At 36.3% G+C, this 20599-nt stretch overlaps 2 protein-coding genes and 1 long non-coding RNA gene across 3 annotated transcripts; all 3 read right to left on the reverse strand.

Moving 5' to 3' along the window:
• Positions 1 to 2850: 2850 nt before the first annotated feature.
• On the reverse strand, positions 2851 to 5411 carry LOC122066068 (ABC transporter C family member 10-like). The gene is made up of 6 exons (XM_042629895.1): positions 5271 to 5411; positions 5135 to 5205; positions 3965 to 4265; positions 3562 to 3625; positions 3217 to 3456; positions 2851 to 3030 (listed from the first exon to the last, which is right to left on the reverse strand). The coding sequence occupies exons 1-6, from the start codon at positions 5409 to 5411 to the stop codon at positions 2909 to 2911; spliced, it is 939 nt and encodes a 312-aa protein (XP_042485829.1). The 3' UTR covers positions 2851 to 2908.
• On the reverse strand, positions 4947 to 14651 carry LOC122066069 (tobamovirus multiplication protein 1-like). Its single transcript, XM_042629896.1, has 12 exons — positions 14628 to 14651; positions 13763 to 13930; positions 13262 to 13352; positions 13130 to 13182; positions 10753 to 10845; positions 10167 to 10238; positions 9608 to 9680; positions 9426 to 9471; positions 9238 to 9301; positions 7836 to 7889; positions 5691 to 5768; positions 4947 to 5594 (listed from the first exon to the last, which is right to left on the reverse strand). The coding sequence occupies exons 1-12, from the start codon at positions 14649 to 14651 to the stop codon at positions 5502 to 5504; spliced, it is 909 nt and encodes a 302-aa protein (XP_042485830.1). The 3' UTR covers positions 4947 to 5501.
• Positions 14652 to 19685: 5034 nt separating this feature from the next.
• LOC122066073 lies at positions 19686 to 20581 on the reverse strand. Its single transcript, XR_006136223.1, has 2 exons — positions 20194 to 20581; positions 19686 to 20093 (listed from the first exon to the last, which is right to left on the reverse strand). It is a non-coding gene; the product is annotated as an uncharacterized LOC122066073 (long non-coding RNA).
• Between the last annotated feature and the right edge of the window lie 18 nt (positions 20582 to 20599).

A 20599-nucleotide genomic window follows, 5' to 3' on the forward strand; every position in this document is an offset into this window, starting at 1 on the left:
CTTACTAGAATTGACAATGTTGGGGATTAGGGAATTAGGCATGGAACATGGCTTTTCCTAAGTCAGCATATGTTATATATTCACTGCTTGAGTTTGTAAACTGGATGTTTTGCCAAATATGCTTCCATTGTGTATACCAAAGCTTGAGGACAATGTTCCATTTGCATTTCACTTGTAATCTCAAAAATTTTGTTGCAACAAATTGTTTGTCCAGTCAATTGTGTTTTTAGTCATGAATGAACAACTTGGTGCATACCGGTTTTTCCTATTAAAGAAAATAATTAGACATTATTAGCTGCTTTAATAACTAAAATCCTTCTAGCAAGTACTATACATGCTGAATTTTTGTTTTCCTCCCTTACTTGAAATGGAGATTTAACTACTGAGGTTGCTGATCAACTTGCTGCCAAGATCCTCAGTTCTACATTTTCATCACATGAATTAAATGTAGGCACCTCATCTTAGTAAGAACTTTGTGGCATTTATTATGGAAAACTAAGGTCCACCCTAAGTTTCAGTTGTTTACTTGGAAATTGTTGGATAGTGGTATTTCCACTAGAGAGAATCTCAAACTGTTCTTTTCCCTTGATTATACTTGGGTTTGTTGTTCAATAGAGAAAGAAACTGATTGTCTCACCCATTAAAGATGAATCCTTCTTCATTGCTGTTTTTTCAATCACATGTTACTTTTTTGTGGAATACAAGGAACCAGTGTTTGACATCTCACAGTAAATCAATTCCTTGAAAGGTGATGGCTATTATCGATAGGTGAATCATTGATCAAAACCTTTGTAGATTTCCTTATTCCTTTGATACAAATTCATCACCACTCTTCTTCCTTGCGTACAATTGACTACCTTGAGCATACACAACCTGGATATGTTACAGTTATCAGTGATGGAAGTTTTATTAAGGGAACTAATACAGCAGGTTGGGCATCAATTCTCATCTTCAATACAGATACTATTGTTGCTTGCATAGATTTTGGGTATGTAGGTAATGCTCAAGACGTAAAGGCACAAGGAATGCTCATGGGATTGCAAAAAGCAAGGTCTCTACGCATCGACTGCATTGACATTTGAACCGACTTTGACCTGGTAGCTTAGGTAACTCAGAATTCTTATCGTAGCCATGGGAAGTATTTACTGTTTTTTTCTTTTTTGGGTATAAACCAATTATGAAAACCTTTTCTAATGTCGATATGACATATATTGAACCCACACATAAGTTGGCTGTGACTGCTAGGGTTAGTAATTTTACTAAAAAAGACTGCTAGGTGTAGTAAAAGTAGAACAGACAACTGATAATGTATCTTCTTTCATCTCTTTTTATTGCATGCGGTTTTCTGCTTAACCCCCCTGCCCCACCCCCCAAACCAACAGAATTAATAAAAAAGAAGGGTGGGGGTATAAGAATTTTTTCCTAGGAGCATCCAACGGGTTCTCAGTCACTAACCTGATCAAATGACATGGATTTCTTAGAGAAGCACCCCCTGGGGTGGGTTAAGGTATCAGGAGTGCCATTTTGGGTGCCTTAGGACTCGAGACTTTCCAGTTGGGTGACTTTGAGTTCTTCATAGAGACTCAGTGCAATGTCATGGTTCCAGGCTTGAGTTCTTTACATGGAGCTTAATACCTCCTTAAAACCACTACTGAATCACAAAATAACACCCTCTCTCTGTCACTTACACAGCAAACAGATTGTTTTGTCTTGTTGCTGTTTCGAGGAAGGCCATTCATGCTAATGCTAACACTAAGTATTGATTTCAATTTTTCAAGAGAAATAATGCTGTTCATGTCCGTATGGAAGAGATCCATTTTGATTTACCAAAAAAGGGAACTAAATATTGTTTAGGCCAGCCTGAGGCACTATCCTAAAATCAAATCTCATAAAGGCCTGTCTGGATATTTTGAAAAGGTTGAAAAAGTACAAAAAATGGAAAGATTTCTATTGATACATACAATAATTATTTAATTAGCTCATAAATAATTATTACACAGCAAACAGATTGTTTTGTCTGGTTGCTGTTTCGAGGAAGGCCCATTCATGCTAATGCTAACACTAAGTATTGATTTCAATTTTTCAAGAGAAATAATGCTGTTCATGTCCGTATGGAAGAGATCCATTTTGATTTACCAAAAAAGGGAACTAAATATTGTTTAGGCCAGCCTGAGGCACTATCCTAAAATCAAATCTCATAAAGGCCTGTCTGGATATTTTGAAAAGGTTGAAAAAGTACAAAAAATGGAAAGATTTCTATTGATACATACAATAATTATTTAATTAGCTCATAAATTTTTCCATAGATCAACAGTAGAAGAAATATGCAGAATGATAACACCGAGAAATCAAAAAGATGTATAAGCAATTTTATTTCTGGAACGACTCATTGATCAAATCCAGGATCAGCTACACCCTAAAATTGACGATAAATAACAGTTATTTTGAATGGATAGTATGCAAATCAAATTCATTTTACGAATCTTAGCTCTGCCTTGAAGATGGACTTTTTAGACATTCACTGGATTAGCAGTTCTAAATTCTTTGAAGTTCTTATCTCTAAATTGGAATCAACCTTGGCATTAATTATCACCATTGCAAATGCTTTCTTCACTGTCCATTATGCAAAGGCTTTCAACACAGCCCTAAATATTTGCCACATGGCGGCTTTGTTGGTGCTCAAAATCTGGTCATATATTCCCATCAACACGTATCCATATAGTAAGTAGCAATTCAAAAGAGTTCTCCATGGGGCAATATTAAAGTTTGAGTTCTGTGGTTGAAAAGTAAGCAATGGCCTCTTTGATTTGAGGGCGAATACACGAGGGTAGAAGGATAATATGGCTGAGATGAGCCTTTAAATTGACAAGTAATTAATCCAAAGGATGATATATGGAACATAAATTGGTTAGCTTTTTAACCTTGATTCAGCAGAGTGGAGATAAGACCAATATTCCATGACAAGCTGCCCAAATAGTGATCCCTCTTTCTTCATTAACTTAATTGGCTCTTCAAACTCTTCTAGTTTTCCTGAAAAATGCATGGTTTTAAAAACTCAAGCAATCAATATCAACCTAGCACTTAAAAACCTCAAAACTACCAAAGAAGTATACAATTCAATTCAGCATTTTTTTTATATATAATGTGATTATTTGAAACAGAAATTAGTTCTTTTTCCTTGACAACTGTTACAGTGGTTCAAGATATGAAGTTTACCATCTCTCAAGACGAGTACCATTGTGCAATCCATGACGGTTGGTACTCTGTGGGCTACTGTGACCACCGTACAATCTGCAAATTCAGTCCTTATGGTTTTCTGGAGGATGGAATCTGTTAAATTGTCTATTGAGGCAGTGGCCTCATCAAGCACCAGTATCCGACTTCTTCTTAATATAGCACGGCCTAAACAGAATAACTGTCGCTGTCCCATACTCCAATTTGATCCATCTTCTAACACTGCAATTTCAGGTTGTTAATGGTTAATAGTTCTTTTACAAAACAATAGAAGTTACAGTAATATTAAGAGGGAAAAAAAGGCATTCCTCATGTGAAATACCTTACCTAAAGAATCCAAACCGCCCTCTTTCTCTTGTATAGCCTCTTGAAGCTGGCATTTTCCAAGAACCTTTCAGGAAATGAAAGGTTAAAGAGTTAGAAGAAGAAGTAAGCAATTACCATGTCTAACCTCTAACTTACTTGGACTCAAAGATATTTTATTTGTTGTAGTAGAGCTCAAAGACTGCTGCATCCATTCTGGTTTTGTACCAGACCACACATGATTTGACTGAAGACAAACTGACCAACTTGCTAATATATGGCTCCCAACAGAAAATGCTTAACTTATGTAGATTAAATTTCTGGTGTCATGGTATGGGGATAATTTAAGCCTTCATCTTGAGGGGTTTGAGTCATTTGACAAAATAGTTCCATTCTTAAAGAAGCCATGTTATAAAATGTATCCTACCTCCCATATTTCTTGGTCATTGTGTTGTGATAAGGGATCCAAATTATATCTCAAGGTCCCATTAAATAGAGTAGGGTCCTGAGGTATGATCCCAATACATGACCTTAGGTCATGGAGACCAATTGTTGAGATGTCAAGGCCATCTATGATGATTTTTCCACCTGAAGGCTCCACAAGACGAAACAAAGCACTGATCAGAGTCGTCTTGCCGCTGCCAGTTCGACCAACAATCCCGAGTTTATGGCCTCCTTCAAATGTGCGACTGATTCCATGAAGAACAAGTTGAGTGTTTGGCCTATATCTGATATGCTTGAAATCAATTTTCCCTGTAAATTAGTCTTGAAGAACACACACAACACAACACATGCAAAAAACCTTCAAATCATTGATCTTCACTTTACCCATGGCAGGCCAACTTGGTGGGGGTTGGTTCCCTTCTATCACTTCAGGGGCTTCACCAGGTATATGCGTGTATTGGTTCAGCCTTTCTACAGATATTATATAATTTGCTAGTATACACAGGTTTTGAATAGACAAAACGAGAGAGAGGTCTAATGCAAGACCATAAGACAGTGCCATTCCAATAAATCCTGCCATTGGAAGATTTGTAACCAAATGGTTCATTAGAAAACCTCATGTGCATGAGTCTAAAATTATCATCTCAGCATTGCAAACAGTGAGATATACTCTGTTATCTCATTGGCCTAAAAGGTGACGCATGGCCTTGAGGGAGTATAAGCCTTATGAGCATGGTTATAAATATTCAAATCCATAACACATAAGAAGTTCATATAAAATAGTATGAGAACCATCATAAGAATAACATAATTTAGGACAGATGTTTACAGTAGCACAGAAATTGTTATTTGAGAAAGATCTTTATCAAACTCATCAAAACCACTTCTCACAATCATCAGAATAGTGAAGTAGGTGGGTTGGCCAATATATTAGAAGGTGGTAAAATCTAAGTAGGCTACGATTGTGGTGCCTGAACTCAAAGTCTCTGCATTCTTAGAATTTATATCAATATTTAATCACATATAATGATCTTAGAAGGTTCTCCATTTGCCAGAGATGGATTGCAGTAATCAATATGCCTCCCTCTCCAACTATATGAAGTGACTCTAAATAAATATACATCTTAAGTGTTACAAAAAATTTTGTTCTTACATGTGCCTTTCCAAAATCAGAAATCCAGAAAATAGAAAGGTAAAGGACCCTTTATAACCACTGCAGAGAACCTGCAAAATTTTGACATCAATTTGTCAAATAAATGAAACACGGACATCATCAAATATGCACCAACTCTCGATGCCATTTCCATAACCAATTGCTTCAACCTGGAAAACAGATTTCTCCCCACAAGCTTAGAAGAGCCCCGTATAAGTAAATGCAGAGATCTGAGCCATGCCAGCATCACACATCTGCATCCATTTTCTCCACTCATCTGCTTTTCTTCCTCCAACTGCAATACACCTCCAGAACCTCATCGAGATTCTAAATGAGGAAACCTTTCAAGGATGAAGATTAGGCTGGGCTAATGGGTTGGGTGGTACTGTGTTGATATTCTCTTGGGGGGTAGCTTCCGCAAGATGTAGAGGACAAGTGCTGATGGCAGGACCTCAGCCAGCTGTTTTGGCAATAAAAATATCATAGAATCTAAGAAAAGCATGGATGCTGAAGAATTGAAATTTGGGGTAAATAAATCATTGACTTAATTCATTACCATGTAATAGATGAAGTTCAAGACTGGATGATACAACACGTCGAGGGATGCATATGAGTCAAAAGCAGATAATGCGTCCTGCAATTCATGAATCCCAAGTTAATACCAGTGTTGGTGCATGAATCCAACTCCTTGCAGCCTAAGAAAATATTTCCAGTGCAAGTTAAAGAAAATGCACTGAATGCAAATGAAGAATTATAATGAGGTTTACAATCAAGTAGGTGGCTATATTGAGCAACTTTAGGGAAATAAGAGAAAGCTGATGCACAAAAGATAACTTGGATCATTCAAAGGCATAAGTTGTAGCTACATGCTTCATATTTGCCTGGATTTTTCACTCCCAAAAATATAGGCATCCCTGCCTCCCCACATCAATCCCTGAGTTTCTTATCCAAACCCATTGATCACAAAGGGGGAGCAATAGAAAGAACTCACAGTGGGTTTAGAGTTAATCAGGCTAGAACTGATGACTTCCAGCACGTCAAGGTGCCACTCTTGACTCTATACTAAGTTATACCCCTTCCCATCCCCCATCGAGAAATATAACTGACTAATCCTAAGGCAAAGGGTGAGGAACTCAAACATCACTATTCCTGAACAACTTGGAGTCGGGCCTTCTTTTCACACAATTACAGCTATGAAAATGCATACACCAAAGAGTTGTGCAAGTAGAACTTGTTAAAACAGCAGAATCCCTAGTGTTGATATGCCATTTTTCAAAGCCAATAATGACTTCTTAAACATAACCAGGTCAGCACCGCTACGAGATAACTGATTTTATCATACAAGACATGGTACACGGTACAGTCTCTGAAGTTGCCTCTCTGGGTAGCAAAGCAGAAATTATAATTATTCTAACAAAGGGTGGTGGCCTCATGCTTTCTTGTTGAGAGTTATGAACTACAAATGCAAATATTTCTCCTCTCACAAGTGCTACCAGATCCCTCAACTAATTTACAGAAGTGCTCCAAGTATTTTTCATAACCATAGTTGTCAAGGGCCTAAAGGTGTCGCCTAGACGCCATGACAACTATGTTCATAATAAATTAAAACATTCCCCTTTCCATGTGTGCTAAGTATTGATTAAAAGTTAAACAAGACCTCCGGTGAGCTCAAACAGGTACCAAAGCTACTGATCGTATCCTATTTTCCCCCCAGTTTAAGGGTTCACAACAAAAGACAAAACATTGGTCCCAGTGGTGCATAGGCTGGTCCACTAGGTACACCTTTTCTATAGCCTCATGCACTAGGTACACCTTTTCAGTTGTCTGTGTGCTAGTACCTAGTACACGAGGCTCCTGCCATTGCAGGGTCTGGGGAGGGTCATAATGTATGCAGCCTTACCCCCGCTTTGCTGAGAGGCTGTTTCTCATGGTGGAACAGCCTACGAACAACCCAATTGGTCCCTTTAAATGAAAAACTCAGATCAATTCTCATAGACCTGACAATCTACAACATTTGTTGCAGTTAAGTAGTCGCACACAAACAACTGAAATACATTGACACCACAAAGCAACTTCAGCCAATACCATGACAGAGCATAACTTTAGTCATTTCTGACATTCATTCCTATGAATGATGATATTGCATGCAGTTTCATCCATGATAGGATTTGGAATCTGATATACCTTGCTGTGATGAACAGAGGGGTAACGATCTCGACTCTTTTAAGCTTAGCCAAAATCCCACAGTTGCAGGTTTGAATTTATGATCACACAAGTGACAAGGCTACATCATAATCCCAAGGTTTACAATTGCCTGACTGAAAATTCTTCTTCTTTTCTTTCATTTTTGAAAAATTTAAGGTTTTGTTTTATTTTTAGCCAAGAAAACTCGAACTGAGATAGAAAAGAAAGATAAATCTCTCCCCCAAGGACAGATCAGATAATTTAGATTGTCTTATCAGCTTTTCACCCTTATGATCTCCTAAAGTGACTCATTAAAAGATGATTCCAGGAAGCTTGTATTTTGTGCCATGAGATGCATGACATAGGAGGCACTTTGAGACTGAGCACTTTTGTAAGGTCCTGTGATCCTGAAGGAAGTTTTGTTGCAGAAGCAACTAGGCTGTTTCTTTTCAAGCATTATAAGTAGGTTTTTCGCAAAGTATTTAACAAATATTAGACCATGAAACCACATACTCACCACAAAGCATCTGATAAGAAAGCAGGTGAAACATATTGCAGTAACTGATCCAACCTGCAATAACACACACATACACACACCCAACATTAGAGCCTCAAAATAACAGAAGTTAATCCAAAATAAATTGAGAATTTACTCAAATAGGAAGCAAAGGGAATGTGAACTTTACTGGTAACCATCACCTGTCTGATTAAAGGAACAACATGGATGCAAACATTTAGATTGACTTAGCTAGACCCCATATGTGACAGACAAGGTTGGACACAAATGCATATCTTATTTTTCTTTTAAAATATGCATTTAAATCATATTAACTTAATATTTCCATTGTTCTTCTGCAGGCATTCTCTATACAGTTTATATTGTGCATTCCACTATAATTATTTTTCACTTTTCCATAAGATGCCAAAGGACGCATGCATGAGATCATTTCTGTTCAAAATTTCTGCAGTACAAACATATTATTTCCAGGATAGTACTCTAAAATCCTCCACTGCTGTAGGTGCACCTCATTCTCTTCCAAAATGTTCCTTGTATTGCTTTACGGCACACTAAGTGCAAAATATGGCAAGTTCCAATTCTTGTTTGAAAATAATGTAACTCATACAACTTAACTCAACCTTATCCCAACCAAATGGGATTGGCTACATGGATCCTTTTTCTCCATTCAGCTGTATTCAAACTTCAAATCCATACTCGTTACTAGTCATGTCTTTCCTCACCACTTCTGTTCCAAAACACAAAACCAATTCCATGTTCAGTGACTATACTACTACTTCACATTAGCCCTCTAGGGGAAAAAAAATCTGACTTCACAAGGAACAAAAATAAAAATGATAAATTATTTCTCTGGCATCTGCAAAAGTAGATTATTCCATTCAGTAGTATGCCTCTTATTCTCTTCATTACAAGTTGAGAGGCCCAATTAGCCTTCTGTTATCCCTATGGTTCCTGTTCCATGGAAATTGGAGCTGGCCAGATTCAGTTAAGTCATACTCCAATGTTCAACATCGATCATTAATGCCATTAAGAATTTCTAGGATAATACTGGTAAGATACATGATTTGCTGGTTAAACCCACTGCAAAATCAGATATTTATCCTATTTACTACATAGTGGTATAACAGTATTAGCTCTCATATGCTGACCCCGCAGATCATTTCCCCAACAATGTGGATTTAGTTTCCTTTTTATATTAAAATTTTGATAGAATTTCGTTTCTCAATTGCTTAAATTGTAAAGGTCTTATTTGCTAACCCAATATTTTCCTCAATCTAATGAAATAAAAGCAAAATAAATAAAATTTTCTGAAACATATACCCTGTGCCAAGATTTGTGACCATTATGATAGCATCAATGCTATCACATCAGATGGTTGAACCGATGAGTTAAAAGCACACACCTCATGGAGCTTCTTTCTTCGCCCTTTAGATTCAATAGGGAAGTGCCTCAGCATGAAAAATAGTCTACAAGTAGAACAAAGTATATGTACATAACTCCAGTAGATCCAAAACCATTTACCATAAACAGAGCATACACTTAACACGAATCTGGATTAATTGCGGATGCTATAAAATTGAGAAGACTCACTTCCCTCCATACAAAAGGAAACCGAGTGCTGCAGCAAATGATACAACTGGAAAGAAAATGAACAAAAACTTGCACATCAACAAGTGAAGATATTACATAAAAATATTAAGGGAAGAGTCTGAAGTACCACCATGAGATCCCTTAGACTGTAAAAAGATAAAGCTATAGTTCCAATGACAAACCTGCAATAAATATCTTTCCAATGGCTTCCACAACACTGTTGTCATTTATCCACAGGTATATCCAAAGACAAACCTGATCAAATTATCTAAGTTAGACCATACAGGATGGATAACAAACAATAGAGGCATTAGAATACCTAAAGCACTAATCAAGGTTCAACTACTGAATATATGTAACTGACTAATCCCCTCGAAGATATAAATTTGTACAAACCACATGGTTGTGCAACTAGCACAGCATGCAAAAAGCAATAACAAATAGCAACCAAATCAGAGATGTTAGAAGGTGCCAGGTATCTGAGAAGGCCTTTGGATTGTTGCAGCCAAGACCCAGGGTCGAGTCCCACCTTTACTCTTCCCCCCCCCCCCCCCCTTTTACCCCAATACAAAAGTGAATGTAATCACCACCCTATAAGATGAAAGAGCAGAGACATTAGACTACATGCAGTGAAGCTTATGTAGCAAAGTAAAACAAGGACGTGCAAATGCAAGAAGGTGCTCAATTGGATGAAAAGGAGTAGAGGCCAGAAGAAGGTAATTGCAGGAGACAAAAGCATACCTGTATAAAGTATATTCCGCCATTAACTGAAATGTATACAATCCTGAGCTTATCTGTTTGAAGGTTTCTTGCCTGTCAATGAAAAGGAATGAAGGTCAGAATTTTCAATGTTCATATATAGTTCAATCAAATTTAAAATATATAAATATATATATATATATATATTCAAAGAATTTAGGTGTTTGTACATAATATCCTTTTAATATTACATGTGGTATACCATGGGCTATGCCACTATGGAACTATAACCGTGATAGTTTGAAAATAAGTGCTCTATACATGCACGATAGAAGGTGACCTTATGTAGGAAGATTATTAAACCACCAATAGAAGGTTTTATTTCTTATCTTATGGTTCCCATATTTACTGGAGCCTATTGCAAAAACTTTGAAGTTCCCAAAAACATTCATGGTTTTTACAGGTTTCCATGGATTTCCATTACCTTCCATGATATACTTCCACGCCAATGGAAGAGCAAAATCCACAGTGAACCAACTTCCAACCTTAGGTGAGAGAATTGATCCCATTATGATTACAAAAGGCTATCAGACCAAATGCAAATAAGAAAATTAATATTACCACTTGCCTGATGATATATCTCTGCCCAAAATAGGACAAGTAGGGTGTAGGTTGAGAAAAATAGCAGTCCAGGAAGATCCACCAGCACAAAAATTAAGACCTGATCCAAGAAACAGCCATCCCTCATCAATACAACGGGTTGGGACTATAAATGCTACTTAACACAAAACAACCTATATTCTCCATTAAGCCATTACAAATTCACCATCTGCAATAATGAGATCAAAAAACAGTAGGAATTTCCTAGCCAGTTCGTTGAATGGTTGAAGCATATGTTAATTGTTTCACATAAGTTCCACTTGATTGGAAAAACCTGGTCACTGGCGATAATTAATATGAAGGAAACAACACCACCACATTATTAAACTATCTGTGGTTTCCAAAGGAACTTGATGGCAAAAAATCATCTGAATCATGGATACATAATGTTTTGACCAAGGAACACTTCTTCTACAGAACACATTTGACCTTGTAGACACATCATGCTCAAATTGCACTTTTCATTCAACATATCTGAAATATATGACCATGTATATGTATCATGCTTTCGTTCTCAATACGATCACTTCAAAAGGTGTTGTTTCAAATTTGACTTTCAATAATGAGCCACTTTAATCAAACATTTTAAGAATAACAAATTAACAGATGAAAAGACTAGAACGTAGAAACATATGTCGCATTGGTATGGGTGCAGGAGTCAGAATCTAACAAGGACACTCAGAAAAGCCTTAACAAAATAAAAATAGAATTCAAGGACTCAAGAAGTACATTTAATTTAGACTTTAAATATTTTAAAGTTTGGTTCACATCATATATTGATACAAACAATTCTACAATCTCTATGGGAGAGATCAAATTGTTTACATATATGTATGTCTAACTAAGTTGAATTTATATTAGTCATAGAAATCTAGGTGTCCATGCTGTACCTGTGGGAATCTTTTCCACAAGTGCAAAATGCATAAATACAGCTACTATTTAGAAGTGACCAGGCAACATAGGTAAAAACAAAGGAAGCATTCTGATTGATCTCTTTTTTCCAATAGATGTATTCTGATAAATCTTTGACCGTTCCAATAGAGAGCTCTGTATTCTGTCCCAATGAGAATCCTTCAATCCTACTAAGATTAGAATAAAATGATTTAGGTACTCTCTCTGCAACATGAAGCTCCGGTCCAAGATTTTCTTCAACTATAAAAAGCAGCTTCTCTTGGATTATATGAAACTGGTTAAAATCCTTGATCTTAAAACTGATTTATCACATGAATTTGTCATTTATTAGTATTTTTCACCCTCTACCTTTATCATTTATTACTATCTACATACATAACTAATATCATTTCCTAGATATTATTATGGGGGCAATGTTTCTAGATGAGCATCTCTCGTGGATTACCTCTTGACAACATCATTACTTGTTTTTTGTCTACCACATGGCAGTTTAGTTAGTGCTCAGTGTGAACAGGTTGTCTGCATCATACTTGACTCATTTGTTTAGTTTCAGCATTCCAGGGAAAAGGTTCAGTACATGGTGGGTGATCAGAATTTGGAAGATGGCTGAGCCACATGATCCCCTATCGATCCAATGGTTAGAATTCCACACCAGCCGTTCCCCAGGTCGATGGTTGATAATACAAGATGTTCTGTGGCTTCGGCCATATGTTGAGAAAGCCACAGCATTTAAAATATAGCCAATTCTAGGTGTGCTCCATCTATGTTGAATTTCCACATCAGCCATCACATGGCCACCAAGCTTCCCTTCAAATTACTATTTTTGTCACTCAGCATCTTCCAATCAACTGTTCACTTTGGTAACCAAAACAATTAACTACATAAGTTGCTTATTTCATGATCCCTTTCATCATATCAAATTTCATTTATTAATAGAAATATTATACTTGTAATAGTCAACTTAATTCCAAAATGAGCCTGACTTTCTGTAGGCCACTACTACTCAAACTGCAGTCGTATCATGTCTGAAATTTGATGCCATGTTGATGCATACAATCTAATCCTTTATTTTGATTTAAGGTAACATTATTGAGATAAGCATATTTTTTCTGGTCTTTCTTTGGGTTTTGGACTTCCTAAAGTATTTCAGTGCATGTAGTCTCGAATTTTGATTCCTCTGGTGATTTTCACTCTTCTTCCTCCTACAGGAGTAGGAGCATCAATGATCAGAGGAGGACTTGACCATCAGAGCATTCTGTTTTACACCTCTGTCTGCAAATCTTGTCTTTCAAGCATAAAATGTGGCATCTCAAACAAGGTACTTTGACCTATGACTGGATTTCCATTGAATCAGGGACTCACAATAGAATAGAGTAAAAATATTGACTTAAAAAATGCATTTGAACTGCATTGAATCAAAAAATAAAACTAACCTTTGGCTTCAAAAGAAATACCATCTTGTGAAATCCAAAAACAATTGCACGCACTGCAATGTGCAAACTCACAATTAGGGTAAAGAAATAAAATTGAAACTGATACATCGACATGGATACATTTAAAGTCACCTCCGTTTACAATGAAATTCATAAGATGAAAAACCTTCTGTGTAGTCCAACCGTATTCCGGCACTCGCATTTCAATTCTAATTAATTGAATCTGCACAACATTAGCAAAGAAAAAGACAAGATCATAAGAATGCCATGGTAAACTCTGTTGACCACTCGAACATCTAGAAACCGAAAAGGGTCCTACTTTGTAAAGCTCTAGACGTTCTCAACTAATAGCAGCAGAAGAAACAATGAAGAGGAAGAAGAAAATTCTTGAACTTCAACAACCACATTATTCCCCATCTAACTGTAGAAAATCCATAACCGAAATCTCATTTTCGACAAAAGAAAATTGAAAAATGATGATCAGCGAGACATTTTGTTACAAAAACCCGTCAAGCAACAACCGAGAGTCCCCAATCACAAAAGCAGCACAAAATGAACCGCAGTGAAACATTCAATGAATGTAAATAAGAGATCAGCCAGAGAAAAACAGAGTAAAGGACCAAGGAGGCAAACCAGAGCAACAGCGGAGACGAGGGCATAAGCAGCGCAGAGGGAGAAGTAGATCCCGTCCTGCCAGGCAGTGGAGTGGTTTATATCGTCCCACCAATTGGATAACAAAGGTCCGACCTCCGTAAAGGACATGTTGAGAGACATTCTCGTGATTTCTCCTTCTCTGCGCTTCTAAACGAAGCTCTGCAACTGCAAAACCCCAAAAAAAAAAAAAAAAAAAACGACAGCAGAGCTCAGAATCCGAGGAAAAAGCGAGCTCCACCAACAGAGATCAGAGAAGAAGAAGAAGAAGAAAGAGGAGGAGATACTCATCAGTCATCAGCTTACCAGATAGTCTAACAGAGAGCCGTAATTCACTTCTCCGTCCGCACCTCCCCCACCCCCACCCCCAACCACCACCGAAGCTTCCAAAACGTTAGGGTCCGCTTTTGTGAGGCTGTGACTGACTCTGTGTTAGAGAGAGAGAGGGAGATAGGAGGTTCTTGGCTTAAGAGGTTAAGAGAGAGAGAGAGTTGAAACTGAAAAACAATGAAGACAGAAAGGTGAAGAAGGGTGGTTGGCGCGAAACTGAGTAAAAGCGAATAAACACAATTCGCTGATTCATACTCCAGATGTTTAATTTGTAATATTGAAATGTAAAGGCAGGTTCTATCAAATTATGACCTTAGTTATAATCGATATTACAAATATGCCACTGTTCGTTTTCACTTGGAGTGGACTTTCTCTCCAGTGGTCCAATGTCAAACTCGAAACTCAACCCAGTTAACTGCTCAGAATTATTACGAAATTGAAAAAAAAAAAAAAAAAACTTGTTGAACCGGTATTAGAAGCCAAGGTGACGTGATCTGAGATCGATTGAGTGAATCACTTTCCCAGATGACTTGGGCGGCATGTACTCTACCCTATAATCCCTATTAGGAAGAAGAAGGAAGACGATGGTAATGGTTTTGGCATTACATTCCCCCACTCATGGTCATGGATGTAGACATTTTTTTTTTTTATAGTAATTCTCATGGATGTAAACATGCAGTTCACGTTATTGGAATTGGTATCCGTCATCATCGATACCAATATTAATATCGAGGTGTATTGACTATATCAGGCTTTATCAATCTGATATAAGATCAAAATTCTTTTTTTTTTCATCAAATTCACCAATCTATATCAATCAAGTATCAATATTGATCATGCAGGATATCAATATAAATCGATCGGTTTGGCCAATTTGATATTGATACCTAAACTGTGTTCTCACTTCCTATTGATGAAGTGAAAACTACCTCTATTTAATGCAATCCAAGCCATAAGAGTAGAGTGGAGATTCATCTTCATCACTTCGCCATGGGTTTAGAGAAAGTTGATCCAATGATTTTTTTCACCTATAAAGGTTTTATTCAGATAGAGAAAATTTTCCAAAATTTTTCATCACCAAGAATGAAGAGAGAATGAATCTCTTCATCTACCATGATGTGACCTTATGATTGAATTTTTGGCCAGTTGAGTTTCATTATTAAGTCTCACTTTTTATCATTTCAACAACCAATCCAAAGGTTGCTTAAGATGTTTTATTTTAAATTCATTGTAAGTGAAAGAAAAATCGGTTTCATTGTCATTTTATCTTCATTTTAGGAGAGAGAATGCTAGCTTGTTGTGTAGCCCTTGGGGGCCAATGAGAATATGCATTAAATCATTCGACATAAGGGTGGGATGATCATGTGTTTTATGTGGCCTTAGAACTACCCTACAAGAAAAAAAAGTTTGGTGGCCTTGAGATTTAGATGACAACCCTTTCCCAAAACGGATATTCAAGCATAATAAGAAAAGGGAAAAAAAATGTGTATCGTTCTCACTTTCTTTCCTCCCTTGACTAAGTGGGTCCTCCCTGTATACAAATAGTGAGGTGCAATGGCTTTGACATGGAAGCATAGTTTAAAAATTGGATCGGATCCATCAGGGTCCCCAAATTGGATTGGTATCAGTGGAGGGTCAAGATTTTTCTTTGATCTCAATCGATTCAATGCCAACCATTGGTAAAGTATAAGGATAAAAAGGATAAATCCATTTTATCTAAGTATGATCCTAATCGATACAGTATCAATTGAGATCGATCCAATTCAAGTGCAATATGTATTTATTATTATTTTTTTAATAATAAATATATGATATTTGTTCAACTAATCTATATCAATCAAGTATCGCTATCAATCATATTAGTTACCAAAAAAAATATCAATCAGCAGATCCAATGTCAATACATCTCAATCAACTGATTAGAAAGAAAGAACCTTAGTTCACTTAAAAAGGATAAGAAAGATTAAATTCCAAAGTTATGTAAAAAAAAAAAATCCAAATATTTTATTTTTTGGATTTGTCATCTTCTTATCATCTAAGTGAACCTAAGTGTGTCGAAGGACTCATCCCTAGTAGAAGTGTAGAACCTTAACAGAAAAATGTCTTAATGAATTTTACTTTGTTGATTTAGTATGTCATCTTCAATAACCAAAATTGTGTGAGAGAGCAGATGAAATTATTATTATTGTTATTATTATCAATTCATCACCATCATTATTATTTATTAAAACTCATTCTCATGACCTTGGTTTGGAAAATAGTCTGTCATTTTGAGCCATATAAATTGGTTTTGGTCAATCAATCATTGGATTAGTTGTATACTTTATGAATCAACCACACGTCACAAATGAAACTCAAATTCAATCAAAATGCTCTCGTCCTCCCATGTATATCCATGCATATTATTATTGTTCAGTCATCTATTTATGTCCATGCACCTTCCCATATCTCTAAAATTTCAATGCTTTCTTGTCATTTGATGAACTCTATTTTACATACCACCCATAAAAATCCCTATAACTTGGAGTGACCCCTAAACTTTGGAACAGATTCAGGTTCACAGGGCCAAACTTTCATCAGAGTCACAAGTAAGCACGACAATGTCTTTGATCATACTTAAAAATGCATACTAGACAAGGAACATAGTAAATTTTCGTGAAAAATGTAAGGAATAAATTTTCGTAAAAAATGTAAGGATTAGTGTGTCTCCTCCCATCTCCTTAGTCACCTTCATCAAGGCTTCAACTGTACATCCATTCTCTAAAGGTTGATTGCATTTGAAAAGTTGAAAGCGACATATTATTACGGGTATACTTCACATATCCTTAGATTTTCTTTGTTATTCACTCATTCGGAGATTTTAAACTTGGAATCGAGATCAAATTGGAATCCAAATCAGCAGGAATCAGTCCCAAAAAATTTCTAGAATTGGCTCCTTCGATATGAAAACTCAGTGATTTGGTCTAAAAAACCTTAGAATTGATCACTCTAAAACATTCAAAATCAGGATCGATCACAGTCAATTCATATTCATGTCAGCGGATTTGACTGAATCAATTTTGAATTTTAAATACCGCTCAACACATGTCTCTCACTCAAATTCACCCTTGACAAGCTAGAGTTTATGCTGCTGTATAAACCAATGCCATGCCTTAAACTGCCATGTTGGATCGCTGTATAAAATTAAAAGGAGAGGGTTCCTTACAATGCTTGAGTACTAATTGGGGCATATGAGAAGCCCGAGTTACGAATCATAAATAAGAGATTTTGGAGGAAAGAGAGAATATGGAGCCCTCACTTTTTTCTAAGAGGGCATGTGAAAACAATAAGCAAATAAATGGCGTGTGGATTTTTTTGTCTAAAATTAAAATATGAACCATAATCAAATAACCTTATCTCTAATTATTTTATGGCAGTGTGGGTGAGGATTAAACAAGCCCATTCCATTGAAGATTGAACTGCTACAAAAAATTAAAATATGAACCAGTAACATCTAATAACCTTATCACTTATTTTATGGGAGTGCGGGCTCGGCCCACCATCACCCAGATAGAAGATGGATCAGGTTTTTGTACGATTTTGATCCTTTTAGTTGGATTCCATGCGCGTGGATCAGAATTATACGAGAATGATTTTTTTTCAAGAGAACCTGATCCACACTGGAAGTAAACAGCACAACCTCTTATAACCCCATGTCTCTGTTGGTGTATGATGTCTTTTATTCTGTTATAGTTTAATTCAGGGAGTACTACTGCATGCGCCTCGACAGGCAGGACGACTGGCAGTTTTGATTGTGAAGCAAGATCTCATCTTACTAAGGACGTAGGCAATCTTGCCGAACCTCGTAAATCTGTGTGCATTGTTTGTTCTTATTTTTTCATTATGTTCTACATCGTTTTAGGATTGCGTCTCTACAGTCTCACTAAAGTAGGGCATAAATTTTGTGGATGGTTGGATCCAAGGTTACCACCCATGAAGTTTCAACGCAATCTGAGTTTGCCAATGATAAAAAAAAAAAAAATTTAAAAATAAATAAATAAATAAATAAAAATCTAATCGATTTAATCGGTTTCAATTAAGTTCCCAAATCAAAATCGATTCTAATCAATTTTGAGTATTAGTTTTGATTAAACCATTTATTACCGGTTTGGTTTTTGCTTCTTGTTAGTTTTTGGTTATACGATCCTTAATTAATTTTATTCAGTTCCTAATCGGATTAGTGGTTCGATAATTTGGTTTAATCATTTTTATTCAATGTGCAGTCAGTTGTATTCGGTTTAAAACAGTCAGATTTATAAATTGAAAACCAATACCATATCTTTTTATTATTATTATTTATATATATATATATATATATATATCAAATAGAATAAGGATTGACTGGTGGGTAAGTACAAGACAATCAGATGTCAAGAAGCATAAAGTAAGCAAATCACAAAAATATAATAATGATTTTGGCATTACACACTTTCACTTCAGTTAAGTTTTTCAATTTATTTCTTTGGGGATCTCCTTGATCACTGTATAGTTATTTCTTCTTCACTTTCGTCAGAAAGTTTTGTCTTCTTCACCTTCGTCGGACAGTGTATTAGTTTTTAATTGACAAATCACTCCAATTTGAGGATTTTAGGTTGATGTAATAGGAATAAAATAATCTTTTCAATTTCAAAACTAACACCTCACTAACACCGTCACGTCATCCTTTAGGGGGGAAAATGTAAAACTTCAAAATCTAGGGTGATATGTGTGATGGACCAAAATACAAGGGAGGGCAAAGTAAATTCTCTTATTATTATTATTATTATTATTATTATTGTTATTGTTATTTTTTTTAATTAAAACTCATTCTTATGGCCTCATTTTGGAGGTTGGAAAAAATGGTCCACCATCATTAGTTGTATACTTTATGAATTAGACACATGTCACAAATAATTCAATCAAAATGCCCTCATCCTTCCATGTATATCCGTGCGTCCTTATACTTTTCAGTCATCTTTGTATGCCCATGCAACTTACCTTATCTCTAAATTTTTTTTTTTTCATGAACTCTACATTGTTCTTGACAAATATGTGGAGAAACTAGGAGTCTACCCGTTTACAAAATCTGGATTTATAACCAATTTTACCAACCCTCTTATTTATAGATTTACATTCATTTTTTCTCTTCTTAAATTCCCAAAGTGGCAAAGTGGGACTAAAAAAATTAATATATTTCTCAGTCCCTCCTCCTCCTTTGGAGTAAATTTTTTTCTTTTTCCACATTGAAATTATTTATTTTTTTCTTTTTTTACATTGAAATTTTAAGAGAAGAAATAAAAAATATGATGCCTTTAAGTAGTCAAACATCCCAAGCTACTTTGCATTGTTTCCAATGTGATGCCTATATTTATAGGAGTGGACCTGGCTTCGCTAGGCTTAACCCTAGACCTCATACCAAGCCTGGCCCTACCGGTTGAGGGCGGGCCAGGCTTGGCCATAGCCTGGACCAAAGAAAACTCAAAGATGTGGAAGCGATTTCATTTCTGGAACGACTCATTGATCAAATCCAGGATCAACCACACCTTAAAAATGATGATAAATAAATCTACAACTTAAGTATCATTAGAAATCCATGATAAAGCTATTTCCCAGAATATAATATCTTGAAACAAGATAGAGACTATATATGCTTAGCTCATAATTTAGTAAATAGAACTCTTGACACCATCTCCCAAACCTCCCCACAAGCTTTAGACGAACGCTGTATATGTAAAATACAGAGAACTGGCATGGCTCAACATTAACACAGGCATCCATTTTCTCTGCTTATTTGTTCTTCTTTCTCCAACCGAAATACACCAACGAGATTCTAAATGAGGAAACCTTTCAAGGATGACAATTAGGCGGCTGGGTTAACGGATTGGTCGGTACTGTGCTATACTTTCTTGGGAGGCAGCTTCCGCAAGGTGTAGAGGACAATTGCTGATGGCAGGATCTCAGCCAGCTGTTTTGGCAATAAAATTCTCAGAGAATTCAAGAAAGACATGGATGCTGCTGTTAAAGAATTGAGATTTGAAGTAGGTATAAAATCGACAATACATTACCATGTAATAGATGTAGTTCCAGAGTGGATGATCCAACATGTCAAGAGATGTGTACGAGTCAAAAGCAGATAATGCGTCCTGCAATTCATTAACACCGTGTCAATAACAGTGTTGGTGCATGAATCCAATTCCTTGCAGCCTAACAAAATATTTCCAGTACAAGGATAAGAAAATACATTGAATGCAAATCAAAGAATTGTATTGAGGTTTATATTCAAATAGGTGGATATATTGAGCAACTTCAGGGAAATAAGAGAAAACTGATGCACAAGACTTGGATCATTCACATAACTTATGTGCTTCTTCATATTTGCCTTGAGTTCGTTCCCAGAAATATAGCCATCCCTGCCTTTCAACGTCAATCCCACGAGTTTCTTATCCATTCTCATTCGATCACGGAGGGGGG

This window comes from Macadamia integrifolia, unplaced genomic scaffold (assembly GCF_013358625.1).
Source record: "Macadamia integrifolia cultivar HAES 741 unplaced genomic scaffold, SCU_Mint_v3 scaffold2215, whole genome shotgun sequence".
Taxonomy (NCBI): Eukaryota; Viridiplantae; Streptophyta; class Magnoliopsida; order Proteales; family Proteaceae; genus Macadamia; species Macadamia integrifolia.

What these genes read in the sequence shown, in the direction of transcription:
- LOC122066068 (XM_042629895.1), bottom strand. Translation starts at nt 5,411, where the DNA reads ATGAGTGGAGAAAATGGATGCAGATGTGTGATGCTGGCATGGCTCAGA. An exon ending in TTATGGAAATGGCATCGAGA is followed by an intron (nt 5,206 to 5,270) that starts GTTGGTGCATAT and finishes AAAATTTTGCAG; the next exon opens with GTTCTCTGCAGTGGTTATAA. An exon ending in CTGATTTTGGAAAGGCACAT is followed by an intron (nt 4,266 to 5,134) that starts GTAAGAACAAAA and finishes CAAGCATATCAG; the next exon opens with ATATAGGCCAAACACTCAAC.
- LOC122066069 (XM_042629896.1), bottom strand. Translation starts at nt 14,651, where the DNA reads ATGCCGCCCAAGTCATCTGGGAAA. An exon ending in GGGCAGAGATATATCATCAG is followed by an intron (nt 10,239 to 10,752) that starts GCAAGTGGTAAT and finishes TTTCATTGACAG; the next exon opens with GCAAGAAACCTTCAAACAGA. An exon ending in TTCCTTTTGTATGGAGGGAA is followed by an intron (nt 9,302 to 9,425) that starts GTGAGTCTTCTC and finishes TTCTACTTGTAG; the next exon opens with ACTATTTTTCATGCTGAGGC.